Source organism: Oryx dammah, unplaced genomic scaffold (genome assembly GCF_014754425.2).
Source record: "Oryx dammah isolate SB20612 unplaced genomic scaffold, SCBI_Odam_1.1 HiC_scaffold_8, whole genome shotgun sequence".
Lineage (NCBI taxonomy): Eukaryota > Metazoa > Chordata > Mammalia > Artiodactyla > Bovidae > Oryx > Oryx dammah.
In genome coordinates this window covers 11,124,360-11,142,478 of record NW_024070192.1, presented here as the reverse complement: position 1 = coordinate 11,142,478, position 18,119 = coordinate 11,124,360, and the positions used below count along the sequence as shown (strand labels likewise).

The 18,119-nt window shown below is 42.6% G+C and overlaps 1 protein-coding gene across 3 annotated transcripts in view; it reads right to left on the bottom strand.

Moving 5' to 3' along the window:
• RPTOR (regulatory associated protein of MTOR complex 1) overlaps nucleotides 1-18,119 on the bottom strand; it is a 320,305-nt gene that overhangs the window by 138,977 nt on the left and 163,209 nt on the right. For all 3 annotated transcript variants that reach the window (XM_040244786.1, XM_040244787.1, XM_040244788.1), the window contains exon 6: nucleotides 16,873-17,048. In XM_040244786.1, coding sequence (XP_040100720.1) covers nucleotides 16,873-17,048 — 176 coding nt within the window. The remainder of the gene's footprint in view (nucleotides 1-16,872; nucleotides 17,049-18,119) is intronic.

The following is an 18,119-nucleotide window of genomic DNA, read 5'->3' as shown; positions in this document are numbered from 1 at the left end:
CCTCTCCCTTCATTCCCTCTGGCCAACTTTCTTGCTATATTTGGACTTGAAGAACCCAGCACATCCTCAATGAGCAACCTCAACCACACTGAAACCCTGGTGATGGATCCCAGTGAAACAACTCCTTCAGGAGGAGCTTGTCTCATCTCCCACAACTGCAGAAGCCTCCTGAGCCTAAAACAAAGTGACAACTGATCCTTCCCGAGTCAGCAAGGACCCCACCCTCCCCACCTGACCGAGTCCAGCTCTACTCTCTTCCTTCCCTCCAGACCCTCAGATCTCTTCTACCTGGAAAAGCCTCCATCCCACTCCACCCCCGCCTCCCCTCTTTTTAGTAGGAAGGCAGCATCAGAAGGCCCTGAAAAGCCTTTATGAGTCACATCTGCAAACCCTGCTGCTCTCCACTTGGGCAGTGGGTAGGGCTAGGGAGAGGCTAGCTGGGAATGCCCAGGTGTCTTGGGTTTGCCCACACCCACTTGAGGGCTACTGCTACAGCCACCTTCGGGTCTTGCCCACCCCGGGAGTGCTCTGTCGGGTGTGGGTCTGTGCCTCTGGAGGCCCACTTCCAGCGGCACCCAAGTAACTCTATTACTGATCCACATGTATGTCTCCCGAATCAGCCACCGTGCTCCTGCAGGGGAGAGATCAATCCATCTCACTGGCTTTGGAGACAGGACCCTCAACCTGGCACCAAACCCCTGGAACAAGATCCTATGGAACAGTCCACCTTCCAGCTGCAATCCACGGCTCCATACTCCACTGCTTTGCAGTCACCCATCTTCCCTCAGGCCTCAGGGTCCCCAACACATGGGAGGCTCTGCTACCACAGAGACCAGCAGTGACCATCAACTCAGGTACAGCCTCTGCCTCCTCCTCCTTTGAGTCAGACTTTATGATCCCCGCCCCCCAGGAAGATGCTGGCTGCCTCCACAGTGAGCAGAGGAGTCTCATCCTCTTCTCCACCCCTAAGAGGTGGAGAGGAGGTATGTCTCTTTAGCAGATGGGGACTTGGGTCTCACAAATCTTTATAATTTAAGTACTTATAAGGCTGACCAAACAGAATACACCTTCAAAACAGGTTATTTCCACAGGTCCATTCAATCTCAGGATAAGCAAACAAGCTGTTCTGATGACCTTGGTGACAACAGTTAATATTAAAGAGAGGTTTAATGCCCAGTCTCAGCACCTTAACGTGGCCTTCACATCCAGTTTAAACATTCAGAGTGAAGCGTGTAGACATTAGGGAGCAAATGACAAGAAGCTAAAAATACAAAGAAGAAGCTGACATCTCATGGCTTCACTTATACCATGTCAGACACTGATGGGACTCCCAGGTAGTGCAGTGGTAAAGAATCTGTCTGCAATGCAGGACACCCAGTTTCGATCCCTGGGTTGAGAAGATCCCCTGGAGAAGAGAATGGCAATCCACTCCAATATTCTTGCCTGGAGAATTCCTTGGACAGAGGAGCCTGGCAGGCTACAGTCCATGGGGTCGCAAGGAGTCGGACACGACTGAGTGACTAACACACACACACATGATGGGGTCGCTATGCTACTATCTGCAGGGGTTTTACATGGTCACATGGTTCTGTTATTCAAAACATGATGCTATTTAAGAGGAATCATCAATTTCATCTCAGCACAAGTAAAATGAGAATGAAACTGGTTCATGCAATATGCTGCCTAGTTCAGCACCAAGGGATTGCTTTTTTTAAATTCCATAAAGGTCATGAAGGTATGCTGTTAAGTATGCAGCTGTATACATTAACCACCTTTGAAGGAACGGGATTTAATGTTACTAATTTTGCATCCTTAGGCACACAAATCAGATAAGTCAAAGTACTGGTTAAAATGCCCAGAAGTTTAATAAGATACAAATAAGCAAATAAATAGTTAACAAGTAATTGTTTTATAAAAAGGGATATAATTCAGTTGCTCGGCAGGTATGGTTTCAAACAGGGATTAAAACTAATTAGGAACATAGTGATGATGGTATCAAAGCAGCAGAGGACAAATGACTTTGTTCCCATTGGCTGCTGATCATCAGGAGGACCAGGAGGGAGGGAGGCTGGAGGGGGTGGAATGTTATTTTATGAGCATCATTTCACCCAAAGTTGATTTCCTGGAATTATATTAATAACTTGGTGGCTGTAAGAGCCCCACTGTGAGCTGAACTGCATATAGTCTTTATTCTCTCCTGAACACTGCTGTTCTGTTAAAAGAATATTCTGTTCACACTTGCTCCCCTCGAGTCTTCTACACAGGTTACATACTGATGTGTTCAAACTCTCACAAAAGACTCCTGGACTCACTGAACTGCCTAATGAGATCCGTTTGAGATAACACATTCCACATACTCTTGTTAGGTAAACACTGGAGAAGAAGGGAGAATATACGCCAGTATGGATGTGAGAGTTGGACCATAAAGAAAGCTGAGCACCAAAGAATCCATGCTTTTGAACTGTGGTGTTGGAGATCTTGAGAGTCCCTTGGACTGCAAGATCAAACCAGTCAATCCTAAAGGAAATCAGTCCTGAATATTCACTAGAAGGACTGATGCTGAAGCTCCAACACTTTGGCCACCTGATGTGAAGAACTGACTGGAAAAGACCCTGATGATGGGAAAGACTGAAAGCAGGAGAAGGGGATGACAGAGGATAAAATGGTTGGATGGCATCACCAACTCGATGGACTTGAGTCTGAGCAAGCTCTGGGAGTTGGTGATGGACAGGGAAGCCTGGCATGCTGCAGTCCATGAGGTCACAGAGTCAGACACAGCTGAGCAACTGAACTGAACTGAAATAAGCCCCAATGTGAACAAAAATAAAAAGGCAACTTGCCCTTCAAAGAAAAATTTACTTAATAATTTTCCTTAGGGAAATAAGGTGATTTTCAAAAGGCCCTATGTGCCTAAAATTTTTTTTAAAGATTTTTTTTGATGTGGACCATTTTTAAAATTCTTTATTGAATTTGTTACAATATTGCTTTGACGTTTTGGTTTTTTAGCTCCGTGGCATGTGGGATCTTAGCTCCCCGACCAGGGATTGAGCCTGCACCCCCTGTATTGCAAGGCAAAGTCTCAACCACTGGACCACAAGGAAAGTCCATTAAAATTTGGTCAAATGTGTCAGTATTTAGACAGTAATTCTGCAAACATTATTTCTTAGCTTTTTACCATTATCGATTACATTGAGCCTTGAGACAACATTTTAACAATGACGTCTGATATTTAAAACAAAGAAAAGGAGACATGATTTTAAAATCCTGGTATCTTGCAAAAGGTGGTCTTCCTAGTCCAATTCATATGTGAACTTTCTAAGATGTCAGCTGTCCAGAAGGCTGTTCACAGTTCCATATCAGTGAAACAAATCATCACAGGTGTACACCTCTTTTGTATTGCTGTTTTCTTCCCTACTTCCCCAACCTGTCTCAAGCTCCACAGGCACCTACCCACATCTATTTAATGTATGCCCTTCCATATTTTACGTATATGTGCAAACTTGCAAACTTATTTATACTATGTTGGTGTTTACAAAAAAAGTATTATATTTTTTATTTTTCACCCAATATTATGCATTTAAAAACATTTAAATCAACTTCAATGAGGTGCAATTTACATACAGTAAAATGCACCCATTTCAAATTATAATTGGAAGCATTTGACAAATGTATGTTTGTGCAACCAACCACTCCCATCCCCTCACAGGACATTTCCATCACCCTAAAGCGCTGTCCAGCCCATCCTTTGTCTCTCTCCAGCAAGTTCAGATCTGCTTTCTCTCGCTATAGTTCACACTGAGAACATCACAAAATTATAAACTATGTACTCTTTTGGGCTTATCTTCTTTTAAACAGTGACTTATTCACGTTATATTGAGAGCATGTTCTTTATTGGCAAGCAATAATACACTAAGTGTATGTCCCTGAATTGGCCCATTCACCCATGGATGAACATCTCTCTGGGCTGTTTCTAGGTTTCGGATACCGTGAACAAAACTCTGACCATTCATTGCACATCTTGGTGTGGACACATGTTTTCATTCCTCCTGGGTAAATATATAGAAGAACTGGTGGGCTGTATGCTTCCCTGGTGGCTCAGTGGTAAAGAATCCACCTGCCAAGCAGGAGACACGGGTTTCATCACTGGATGGGGAAGATCCCCTTGAGCAGGAAATGGCAACCCACTCCAGTATTCTTGCCTGGGAAATCCCATGGACAGAGGAGCCTGACAGGCTACAGTCCATGGGGTTACAAGAGGCAGACACAGTGACTAAAACAACAACAATGCTGTGTGTGTATTTAAAGTTATTAAAAAGGGCCATACTGCTTTCTAAAGTAGCTGTACTGTTTGTATTCCAACAGCAATGTAACAACATTCTAGTTGCTCCACATTCTCGCTAGCAAGTGGGCATTTTTCATGTGTCTCTCTATCTTGCTGTTCATCTATCTTCTTTGTTAAGCATCTATTCAATCATTTGCCCACTTTAAGTTGTCTTCTCATGGTTGAGTTTTTACAGTTCTTTATATATCCCAGACACAGGTGTCTCTCAAATACATGTACCGTAAAACTTTTCAACTAGTTTGTGGCTTCTCTTTTTATTTTTTCAATAGTGTCTATCAAAGAAGTTTTTATTTTAATGAACCTCAATATATCAATTGTTTAATGACTTGCGCTATTTGTGGTTTGTGTAAGAACTCATGAACACTTTCTCCTATGTTTTCATCTTTAAGTTTTATGGTTGTCTTTTATATAGAAGATCAGAAATTAATTTTTTTTTTTAAAGTAAGAGTGAGGTTTTATTTTTGTTTTTCCTGAAAGGAAAGCCAGTTGGTCCAGTACCATTTGTTGAAAACACAGTCCCTTCTCCACTAAGCTATCTGGTTTCTCTGTCCAAAATCAACTGACCATATATGTGGGGGTCTATTTCTGAACTCCATATTCTGTTCCACTGATACACATGGCTATATTTACACCAGTACCACAGTCTAGATTATTGTGGCTTTATATTAAATCTTGAAATGAACCACATATCTCTGTTTCAAAATTGTTTTAGCTAGACTCTTTGAATTTCTATATAAACATTAAAATCAACTTATCAACTTCCCCAAAAAAGTGATTTTTGACTGGGATATTGCACTGTATCTATAGATCAATTGGATCTATAGAATTAACATTTGGATAGAATTAACATTCCAGTGGTCATGTATGGATGTGAGAGTTGGACTGTGAAGAAAGCTGAGCACCGAAGAATTGATGCTTTTGAACTGTGGTGTTGGAGAAGCCTCTTGAGAGTCCCTTGGATTGCAAGGAGATCCAACCAGTCTATTCTGAAGATCAGCCCTGGGATTTCTTTGGAGGGAATGATGCTGAAGCTGAAACTCCAGTACTTTGGCCAACTCATGTGAAGAGTTGACTCATTGGAAAAGGCTCTGATGCTGGGAGGGATTGGGGGCAGGAGGAGAAGGGGACGACAGAGGATGAGATGGCTGGATGGCATCACGGACTCGATGGACATGAGTCTGAGTGAACTCTGGGAGTTGGTGATGAACAGGGAGGCCTGGCGTGCTGCAATTCACGGGGTCGCAAAGAGTCGGACATGACTGAGCGACTGAACTGAACTGAACATTTTAAAATATTAAGTCTTCTACACCATAAGCATAGTATAATTCTCCATTTACTTAGGTCTTTCTCTGTAATGTTTTATAGTTTTTGTGCATAGGTCTAGCATATATGTTGTTACATTCATCCCCAAATATTCTAGAATTTAGATGTCATAGTTAATAGTATTTTTTAAAAATTTCAATTTCCAACTATTAGTTACTGCTTTACAGAAATGCAGCTGATTTGGGGGTACTGATCTGATATCTTGGAACCTTGCTAAAATGCATTATTAGTTCCGGTGACTTTTTTGAAGACCTCGTGATTCTCTTTTTCTTTCTTCATTCATTCATTTGGCTGCACTGGGCCTCAGACATGGCACGCAGGACCTTCTGTCTTTTGTTGTGGCCATCACACTCTTAGTTGCAGCATGTGTGATCTAGTTCCCTGACCAGGGATCAAACCCAGGCCCCCTGTGCTGGGAGCACAGAGTCTTACCCACTGGACCACCAAGGAAGTCCCTCATGATCTTCTATGTAGATAATCATGTTGTCTGTGGAGAGATTTTTTTCCTTCTTTGCCAGGCTGCATGCCATCTTATTCTTTTCTAGCTTACTGCACTGACTATGACTTCCAGTACAATGTTGAAAGAAATGGTGAGAGTGAACATTTTTGCCTTGTTTTCAGTCTTCTGGGGAAAGTGTTTAGTCTTTCGCCATTTCAACTATAATGTTAACTGTAAGTTTTTCTTAGATGCCTTTTATGAGCTTGAGAATGTTCTCTTCTATTTGCAGTTTGCTGAATCAGTTTGTCATGAAACCAGTGCCAAATTCTGTCAAATACTTTTTATGCATATATTGAAATAACCAAATAGGTTTCTCCCTTTATTCTGCTAATGTAATGGATTATGTTGATTGATTTTCACATTAAGCCTTGCATTCCTAAGATAAGCCTTACTTGATCATAATACTTTATCCTCTCTCTATACTGTTGGGCTTCATTTGCTAATATTTTGTTAAGAACTCTTAAGGCTATTGGGACTATCCTGGTGGGCCACAGTTAAAACTCCAAACTTCCACTGCAGGGGGCACAGGTTTGATCCCTGATCAGAGAACTAAGAATCTCCATCCTATGAGGCACAATCAAAAATTTTTTTTAAATATTAAAAAAATGTTTTTTATACTTGGGTTCATGAGGGATCGTGTCCTGCAGATTCTCTTTTTCCTCCTCTTGCAGAGTCTTTGACTTTGATTTTCAGGATAAAGTTAGCCTCTTAGAATGGGACAGGAAATGTTCCCCCTTCCTCTTTTTTCTGAAAGAGTTTGTATAAAGATTGGTATCATTTCTTTCTTAAATGTTCCCTACAATTCATCAGCAAAGATATCTGGACTTGGAATTTTTGTCAGGGAAAAACTAGGGAGTTCAATTTCTTTATGAGATATAAACTATCCAGATTTTCTTTCTCTTCTGTGTCAGTTTTGTTAATCTGTGTCTTTCACGAAATTCATCCATTTCACCTAACACATAGAATTTATTAGCACAAAACTCTTCATATTTAAAGGATTCTGTTCAGTTCAGTTCAGTCGCTCAGTCGTGTCCGACTCTTTGCGACCCCATGAATCGCAGCACGCCAGGCCTCCCTGTCCATCACCAACTCCCGGAGTTCACTCAAACTCACGTCCATTGAGTTGGTGATGCCATCCAGCCATCTCATCCTCCATCATCCCCTTTTCCTCCTGCCCCCAATCCCTCCCAGCATCAGAGGCTTTTCCAATGAGTCAGCTCTTCGCATGAGGTGGCCAAAGTACTGGAATTTTAGCTTTAGCATCATTCCTTCCAAAGAACACCCAGTACTGATCTCCTTTAGAATGGACTGATTGGATCTCCTTGCAGTCCAAGACATTACTTTTTGATTCTGTTACTATCCTTTTAATGCCTGTTGGCTCTGTAGTGATGCTCTTTGATTTCTGAAACAGGCGATTTATAGCTTTTGTTTTTCCTGACCATTCCAGCTACAGTTTAACATTTTTGCTGAACTTTTCAAAAACTATCATCTATTTTCATGGGTTTTGCACATTTCTCTGGTGTATCTTCTATTTTGTTTATTTTTACTGTTTTCTTATTTCCTTTCTTCTACTTACTTAGGGTTTGATGCAATTCTCTTTTTCTGGTCTTACAGAGAAAGCTTAGACTGTATATCTTAGACTTTTCTAATTAAAATCTGTTAACATCATTATGATTTTGAGATTATTTTTGGTGCATGTAAACCTAGTTCAGTAATTTTACCTATTGCAAACATGGTATTTTGCCCATGATCCATAAACACCGAGTCAGTTATTTAACAAACAGTGCAATGAGGAAGGTTATAGCACACATCTTGATGTGGGGTTTTCTAAGAGTTTCTATATACTGTTAAGAAAGAAAAAGTGCTGTCAACCAAACCAGGCATGTTACTTATCAAAAGATGGTACTATATCTCAGCTATGTTCAGATATGAAAACGTACATCCTAGAACTGATTAAATATGACCCACTCTGCTGCTGCTAAGTCGCTTCAGTTGTGTCCGACTCTGCGCGACCCCATGGACTACAGCCCACCAGGCTCCTCCATCCATGGGATTTTCCAGGCAAGAGTACTGGAGTGGGGTGCCATTGCTTTCTCTATGACCCACTCTGCACATGGATAATTATAAACATTGTATTTTGTCTTACTGATGACCAGGACTTCTGATACTGAAGCACCACCAGAGAGAACACTTGCCTTATTCCCAGTGTCAAAGACAGTGCATCTCTAGTTTCTCCACTAAGCATATTTGCTGGAGAACCCTGTATAACCTTTACCAAGTAAATGCCCATGACTCAACTTAAACATGCTGGATTAAACATGCACATGGATCTCAAGATAAAGAGTAAGACAAGAACAAAGAGAGAAAATTATGAGAAGCCAGTCATCATACAGATCATCTGGAGTGTCAGTGCTGGGGTCAGGACAGGGCTTGAATCCTGGCTCTATCAGTTACAACCATGCAACCTTAACTCCCTCCTCTTCAGAGTAGGCCATGCCACACAGGCTTGCTGCAGGGGCTGAATAAGTTGATTCATGTAATGGTACAGCATAATGTTCAACAATTGTGAACTACTTTTACTACCATAATTTAAAATTTTAACCAAGAGTTGGGCAATTTGTAGCAACTAAGCAGAGAGAGACTGGAAGCCCTAAACCTCCAAGGGGAAAACCCCAAAAGAAGCACCGTCATAATGGGGAATCTCCGAAAGAATGAAAACTGAGGTACCAGACTTGCTTGAAGGAGGAGCTAAGGATGAGAGTGCTGGTCCAAAATTTGTATGAAGAGCAGTAGAGCCCTAGGACTGCTCCTCCTGACTGGGAAAATTCTAGAGAAATTACCCAGAGGGGCTCTGGATGTGGAGACACTATGAACAGCTCAGGGCTGCCTTCATCTTCAGGACTGCCTTCCTTCATATTCCTGTTTGTTTACTGCATTTCCCTCAGGGTCTTTACAGTGAACATCTGATTTTCCTTTAATTTTTTTATCTTCGTTTTCTAACTAAATGTATTCAGTCCTAGCTTGCTTTAACTACATCTCACAGACATGAAAAGTTGTGCTCGTACTGTCATTCAGCTTTGAATATTACATAATTTTTTAAAAAAGTATTTCCTCTTTAAGGATTTTTTTTTTAAGAATAAGATTTTTAGTTTTCAGACATTTTAAAGGGGCTTCCCTGGTGACTCAGATAGTAAAGAATATGCCTGTGATGCAGGAAGACCAGATCTGATCCCTGGGTTGGGAAGATTCCCTCGGAGAAGTGAATGGCTACCCACTCCAGTATTCTTGCCTGGAGAATTCCACGGACAGAGGAGCCTGGTGGGCTACAGTCACTATGGTCACAGAGTCAGACACGACTGAGTGACTAACACTTTCGCTTTCTTTTCATTATCACGCTCCAATTCTCTTATATGGTGGTCTGAGAACAGATTTTACATGGTATCAATTCTTTGGGATCATTACAGCTTTCTTTGGAGTCTGGTACACAGTTTTTGTTTGTGAATGGTCCATCTATGCTCAAAAATAATGTGCATTCTCTGCTTGTTGGGTATATGGTCCTATATGCTTCTATTAGACTTAATTAATCCTGCTATTTAAAAAATCTAAACTATTTTTCTTACTTTTTATGTACTTAGTCTCAGCACCTACATTCCTGGTTTATTCACTTCTACCCAGAGTCTTTTTGGTTCCCATCTTACATGTTTCAAGGCCATATTGTTTGATGCATATAAAGCCACGATCAGAGTATCTTCTTGATTGTCTACTCTTTTTACCACAATAAAACATTTTTCTTTGTCCTTTCAATATTTTTTAAATGTCAGATTCTTCTTTGATGCAGATTAAAATTGTTCCTCCAGCTTTTTTTTTTTTTTGGTTTCTATTTCTCCTCTTTCACCCTTTGATTTTCAACCTCTCAAATATTTTATTTTAAACACAAATCCTGTGATACATGCTGTATCATGATAATTTTTATGCAACATGAAAATCACTGTCCTTTGAGAGGTGAATTCAACTCACTAAGAACTAACTAATCACTTTCACTTCAAAACTTATTCCAGACATCTTATTTCACATTTTCTATTTATCTTGCTTTTCTTTTTCTACCTTCTTTTGGAGAGAAGAAATTCTCTCTCCTCATGCGAACACGATACATTCTATTTCCATTCTTTTGGTGGTCATCACTAACACAGTGAGACCTAAACCTATACTTAATTTTCATGATCAGTATCTCAGATATTCAAACTTTGCTTCTACCTTTCTGGTCATTCATTCTTTCCATCTCTCTCTCTTTGGTGGCAACTCCTCACCAGTCTTCTAGTTCTCTAATCTGTCCTTTAGTAATATTCATAAGGCCACCTTTCAATCCACCCCCTAAATTCTTTACTTCATCAATTATATTTTTAATTACCCATATCTCCAACTAATCTTTCATATTTCTTCTTCCCAGTTCCAATATTCTCTCTTATCCCTTCAGGTATGCTTATTCTCACTCTGAATTACTCTTCTATGGTATAGTGCTCTTGATTTTTATAGGCGTATATTTTCCTTCAAAGGAGAGGTAGTAACCTTGTTTATTTCCTTCCCTCTGAGCTCCAGACATGGCAGGCAAGTTGCACCGTCCACGGCAATGAGGGAAATGACCACATGCACACCCGAGGACCTGCCCTCTGCCTCGCCTGCACCTTCTGGTCTTCACCCGCTCCACTCCCCACCCTCAACAGTATCAGCCATCAAGGGCTCCACACTGTTTCTGACTCGTTGAGTGGACTCGCTGGAGGAGCCATCAATCTTACTCTTCTCTGGCAGCCCGAAGACTGAGCTCAGGGGAGGGAGTGAGCAGCCTGTGCCGTCCTGTCTGGTCCAATTTGTTTCACAGCAGCATAAATCAGGTTTCGGCATGTCAACTTTTTTTAAAAGGAGCTCTATTACAATACATGATGATATTCATCTTAATTGAGTGTATGTCAGAGACAGGAACAATGAGAGTACATCGTCTAGTTGGGGGAGAAAAAATATTTTCCTCAGAGTGGGCACATGACAAATTACATAACCTAAAGCCTGGAAATTACCCTGAAGCTCCCCTGGGCTTTACACAGCAGGGCCAAATTACAGTTATGGCCACAATGTCAGGGCCTCTGGATTAAAAAAAAAAAAAGTTTAACTAAATCCCAAATTAAGTTTATTATAAGGTCTACAACCCAAAGCATGACATTACTACAAAGTAAATTGGTAAGACAATTTCATTCATGAATGTATCTACATCAACTGCCCTGAAACATAAGAAATAAGGCAGTCATTTTAATTCAGTTTTTATAAGAAGCTGAAAAAGATGACAAAACAGAAAGCACCAATTCAATAGGTAGGCAGAAAGTTTGCTCTCCAGCAGAGAAGTTGTATTTGAGAAAATTGTACAGAGAATATAGAGAAGGCAATGGCACCCCACTCCGGTACTCTTGCCTGGAAAATCCCATGGATGGAGGAGCCTGGTGGGCTGCAGTCCATGGGGTCGCTAGGAGTCAGACACGACGGAGTGACCTCATTTTCACTTTTCACTTTCATGCATTGGAGAAGAAAATGGCAACCCACTCCAGTGTTCTTGCCTGAAGAATCTCAGGGACAGCGGAGCCTGGTGGGCTGCCGTCTATGGGGTCGCACAGAGTCAGACATGACTGAAGCAACTTAGCAGCAGCAGCAGTACAGAGAATAAATGGTGAATACCAGTATCAAACACCAGAAAGAATTAACGTTTCTGAAAGCAATCCTGACTGATTCTTGGTTGAGTCTTCAGGACAAAATACAAAGGAAATGCCACAAGTGTCACAAAATACAAAGCAAGAGCCTGCAGTGAGACAAGCAGGACACAGCAAAGGGCCAGGCTGAATGGACGATGCAGGACCTCAAGAACAGCTGCAGGGCAGGGTGCCTGTGCAGCTGCCTCTCTCACTGGGCAAAGATGAAGACCAGACTTCCTATGCTGATAAATACACATTAATACTATGCAATTAACATTTAAACTCCTTGAGATTACTCAATTTAATTGAAAGGAAGGAAACACATTTCTTGACCTCTATTCAATCCGAGATAATGTCTGCCATTTTCATTAACAGACAATACAACTGCATGCCACACAATGCAATGGGCATCAATCTATTTAACAGCAAGTCCCACAGCAAATTAAGTACCACTGAGTTATAATTTCAGGAGCATACAAATATATCCATAAAATTTTAAATGTATTCTGCCATTCAATCTAGTAAGTAGAGAACAGCCTAAAGAAAAAAAGAAACATATCTTGGACTCATACTATATGGAAGTATATGGTAAGGAAATCATTTATAAGGAGAATAATGTAATTGCTCACTTCAGAGTTACTGATATTATCAGTTTCTGATAATGAAGAGGAAGGAAATGAAACAAAAATCAGAGAATGATGTATTCTGACAACTACTTCATCAAATAAGATGTATAAGCCCATCTGGCATTAAATATATATACATGTATTATATACATACAAAATAAGGCTGTATCCTGTTTATAAGGCATATAACTTTCTCTAGCAACTATGCCTTGTATGAGTATAGTGAAAACCATCCTCTTAGTTATACAGGAATGTTCCTGAGCAAAGCTTTTTCCTAGGTTATTTATTGCTCAGGTTCCTTGACAAATAGGTAAGTGCAGCAGTCTATTTTTAGGTAAAATCCTGGTTCCATTTTCTTTTTTTAAATTTATTCATTTGGTTGTGCCAGGTCTTAATTGCAGCACATAGGATCTTTGATCTTTGTTGCCATATGTGGGATCCTTTATTTATTACATGCCAGTTCTTAGTTGCTGCATGCAGTATCTAGCTCTGACCAGGGACTGAACATGGGCCCCTGCAAAGTCTTAGTCCCAGGACTACATTAAAAGAAAGGGTTGGCAAACTATGATTCCCAGGCCAAATCTGGCCCATTACTTGCTTTTGTAAGTGAAGTTTTATTGGAATACCGTCATGTCATGCTCATTTGTTTACATACTGTCTGTGATTCTTTCATGCTATGTTAATAGAGCCGGGACCCTGAGCTCACAAAGCCTAAAATATTTAAAATCTGGCCCTTCATAGAAGAAGTCCATGGACCGCTATTCTAGAGCTAGTTTGAGCTATCCTACTTTTATATACCTGAATCCTAAGTAAATAGGATTACTAAAGCCCTATACTTGGTTAAATAAAACAGAACATCAATACAGTGAAATGTTATGCAATCACTACAAATGACATTTACCAAGAGTTTATAGTGGTCAAGGATAAATAAGTTTGTTATGCTAAGGTTTAAGTACCTGAAATTGAAAATTCAGTCTAATTGCATCAATGAAAAACATACAAACACAGGAAAAAAAGACTTTTTAACCAAAAAGTTAACACTAACTGTGGTACTGATGGTAAAATCTTTTTTACATTTTCCTTCTTTTTTACTTTTTAGTAAATTTTCTATAAAGAATGTATATCCCACTTTTCATTGGAAAATATTAAACTGACTTTTAAGAAATCCTTGACCCTAAAAATATAAGTAAGTATTATCTGACAAACCGTCTCCTTTCTCCATGTGAAAAAAAAAAGGCTGGTATTTTTCTTTAACTCAGCTGTTACAAAGAAGTACACGTTTCCCTTGACAATTCTTCCAACGAATATGGTTTATTGCTATTCACAGGCTAAGAACACTCAGTGAAATGTTATGTTCAATCTAATTTCTATTCCTTAATATGCAGAAAGTGGTTAATTGTAAAAGATCTTCCCACCTGGGACTCTGCTTAATCATTCCAGGCAGTGCTTATCTGATGACCAACACCCACAGTCGTGATGTATTGATCTCAAAGTCCATTCTATGGTAACCATATTAGTTTCATTCGCTTTTCACTGTGCTTCCTACTGAATACTTACTTTTAAAAATTTAATTATATATTAACTCCAAAAGAGGATTTCAGGTAGGTACCGAGACAATGCCTCACATCACGGTAGAGTCAAAGCCTGCTGCCTGACCTGAGGGTAAGAACCCACAGCTGCCAGTGAAGGGATGTCTGGCCCTCCTGACTGGTGGAGGACCACAGGGCTGCAGCCTGGGCGGAGGGGGCGGAGGGGAGAAATGAATCAACTCGAGCGCGCTGGCAGCAGAGTGGGGAGTGGCGAGAGCGGAAGGCCCGTCTATGCTCTTCCTGCTGCTTCCCTCACCCATCCCTGCCCTTCTACTCACAGCCCCCTCTGACACAGCACCCAGTCTAGGTTCCGGAGCAGAGCTGGCTGGTATGCACCATTAGCTCTGGAGCAGTAATGACAGGAAATCCACAGGCATCCCTCCCTATCCTTACATGGATTATCTTAAACAGTATCTGTAAGTCATTTCCCCACATTAACGCCTCCCCCTGCCAGACCTAGAAGAGCCAAGGTCCTTAGCCCAACATGAAGGCTGTCGACCCTCTGATGTCAGCCCACCCTCTGACCTCATGTCCCCTCTGGATACCATCCTCTACTGAGGAGTCACCTGCCTATGTGTTCTCTGTTCCCCTTCAAGTCCCACCATCTGCCCAGACCCAGACTCAGTTTCCCTCTCTTCCAAGAAGTCCTCCCTTATCCCCTTGGCCTCTCTGTCCTCTGGAAACACAAACAGCCCTTATTGCCATACCCTTGCTCGTGGATGGCCTGAAATGTTCAGATTTCCTTGTCTGGCAGGAAGCGCTCATTTAAATAATGAATTTTCAGGCCACATCTTGTCGCTTCAATGAGACCATAAATTTTTGAGGGCAATGGTTCTTTGCACTGCCTATAGTGCTTAACATGGGTTTTAAGTACACTGGTGGTATTTAGTAAATTATTTCTTGGACAATGAATAAAATGAACGGCTTCCTGAGCTATCTGGACCACAGATCTTCCTGAGGTCGTGTTAAATGGCACCATAAACCTTTTCTGACAGTGATCACAGAGTACAGAGAATTAAATAGAAAAATTCACAAATGAAAGAATGAAAAGACCTACAGTCAAGGGCAGGAGCATGGCCACAGAGCAAAGGAGTGATGCTTTGAGGCACTGTGGGAATGGCTGCCTCAGCCTCACGGGAGGGCAGGTCCCTGTTTCCTCCTTTCCTGTCAGCCCAAGCCTCGGGATGAGCTGGGGAAGCCTCGGGATGGAGCCAGCGTTGGCTCTGGCTTCAGGTATTTCCAGCTCCGCCTCATTCGCCTTCTCCCTCCACAGGGGAGCATCTGCCTTCGTGTCTCGTGCTTTTCCACCTCTCTCCCTCTGCTGCCTCCCCCAGCACCCAGCTCCTTGCTGTAATCTCCCAACATGCTAACAGGCAACAGCCACCCCCTCCTAGTAGGAATCCCATCCACTCTGTCCTTCGTTTCAAACACCATAGTCCTCCCATCTGTGTCTCTATGGGATTCTTTTCAACATCAACATCCCTGGTTCGTAGTCTCACTGTGTTATCAGTGTCTTCCTCCCTTCACCTCCCGTCACACTTGATGACTGTTCTTGATGACAATAGTCCTGCCTCACAAGAAGGCTAGCTCAGCTCTCTTTCTTCTATGGGTGAGGTCCCTTGGGGTACACTTTGGCCACATGCATTCTGCTTTTTGCGGTGCAGTGGAGGAGCGGCCGAAGTCAGGCCCTGTCTGAGTGGGCTGAGCTGTGGAGTGGGCTCGGCAGCCGGGGCCAATGCCCATCACCCCCCCTCCCTCTCCTCTAGCTCCTTAGGAATCAGCTGAACTAGAAAAGGCTTCTCCCTGGAGAGACCCACAGCCAGGACTTGAGAGGGATGGGGTGGAGTGGGAGGCAGATGCCCTCTTCCAGGTGCTGTGTGTCAACCCGACGCTGCAACAGAGGCAAAGCTGCAAGTCCAAGTTCTCATCGAACCAGCCACTGGAGGCAACTTCATGTCCCACTCCCACCCGGGCTACAGTCACTCAAGGGGCCTCCCAAAGGGTTGAGCACCATGTTGCTGCCCCTAGAGTCCTCTCCTGTCTCAGTACTTTCTCTAGGGCTGTGGGGAAGGAACCAGGACCCCGTGTGTCTGGTGGGGTTAGGACAGGAAGTTGGCAGGAAGTTGAGGAAGAAGCCCCCAGAGAGTCCAGTGAACCCACACGGCTGCACCGTCCTGCCTGTGGCTCACCAAGGGCTACTTACCTTCGTGTATATAGTTTCCGGCAAAACATAAAATGGAAAAGCAGATATTAAATGGGAGCAAGACGGTCTAAGGGAGAAAGTTGGACTTGGAGGCAGGAAGCACACACATTCCACTGTGAGTCCTGCCAGGGACAGAGGGCCTTACATGCAGCTTCTAGCATCCTGGAATAGCCCACGTACTTCCTCAGTCACAAGAGCTTTGAACTTCTCAAAAGCGTGATGGCAGGGAAGTAATAGGAAATATTCTACTTCAACTCAAGCAAAGAATTATATAACTAGAGAAGCTTTTTTTTTTTTTAAAGAAAGTCCACTTTCCAGCATGACCCACCTTGGTACTGAGGACATCACCTCAGTTAGCCAAGATATGGATAGGGAGCTACTAGAAACCATGCACACACCTGACCTGGGGGAAAGCGCGTCCTGAGCCCCGAGAGGACATCCCCAGCATCCACTCCGGGTCCTGAGTTCATGCCTGGAACTTGGTCCACCAGAGTCAGGGTCCCCACAGCAAGCCCCGGGCGAGTGAGGTTGCTGGGAGTTGAGGTGGGCGCCACTTACCAGCGCAGGGCGATTTTGATGGGGGTGGTGAGGCATGATGTGAACAGGTCAGCTGGGAGGTCGGGGATCATGGGCAGGAGCTCGTTGGCCTCACAGGCTGCCAGCTGAATGCAGTTCTTCATAGACGGGGGCAAAGGCATCTGGGCCAGTGGGTGGTTTGGGTTAATAGCAGCAACCTGCAGGGGGACAGGAAGGAGAGTGGCTTAGTCGTTGTCCACAACTGGAGACTAAGCCAGAAATGTGACACAAAGGAAGGGACCTGTCGACTGAGGCTTAAGGCTGAGGGGTTCCAGGCCGAGTCCCCCGAAAAGAGGCCCAGCTGTGGGATCCTCTCCTGGAGATGATCGTTAGCTCCAGCCCCAAATCACTCGTTATTCAAGGACTCTTGGGTTATAAAGGCCGGAGGCGGGGGAGCTCCATGAAGACCAGGTGCTGGGGTTTCAGGTGATGATGGCGCCGAGGCGGGCAGATGGGGCAGGAAAGTGCAGTTTTTAATAGCTGATGGCTACTTGCTTGTTTCCCAACTTGAAAAGAATGTTTATGCTTCTCAGGTTTGGCTCCTTACTAAGAATCCCCTCAGCATGACTGTTCCTTTCACATGTGCTATTTCATTTGCTTTTTACAACATTCCCATGAGGTTAGTTTTCTTTCCATTTTAAAAGATCTTGTACAATGAGGAAACCGAGACCCCAAGAAATGATGGGAACTGCCAGTCATCGGGCGAGTCCTGGTCACGGGTGGGGAGGCTGGTCCTGAGCTGAAGTTCCCCCTACCTCGTCCCATCGGGGGCCTCCTGCACCCACACCACACCTATGACACTAACACGCACGCTCTGCAGGAGCCAGGCCTAACAGCATGCTCAGGTGCACTTTGTAAGTTTTACACACAAAGCTGTGTTCACCCATATATCCCTACCACAGATTATGACATGTAAAGTGTTGTCATTATTAATGCTGATAAAACCTTGTTTTATTTCTCAAATAGAAGGCAGTAAAAGTTGTATTTCTATTAATAACCTCTTCTGTTATAGGAATAGCAAGCCCAGAATACACATCAAATTCTAGTATACTTAAAACAAAATAAAAATGTCAATTTCTCAAGGAATGGTTTTTTTTTAATTATTGTGCCAAAATACACATAATATAAAACTTACCATCTTATCCTTTTGTTTGCATAGTTAGTGGCATTAGGTACAACTCACATTGTACAACCATAACCAGAGTGGGTTTTTAAAGCACAGAGAAAAG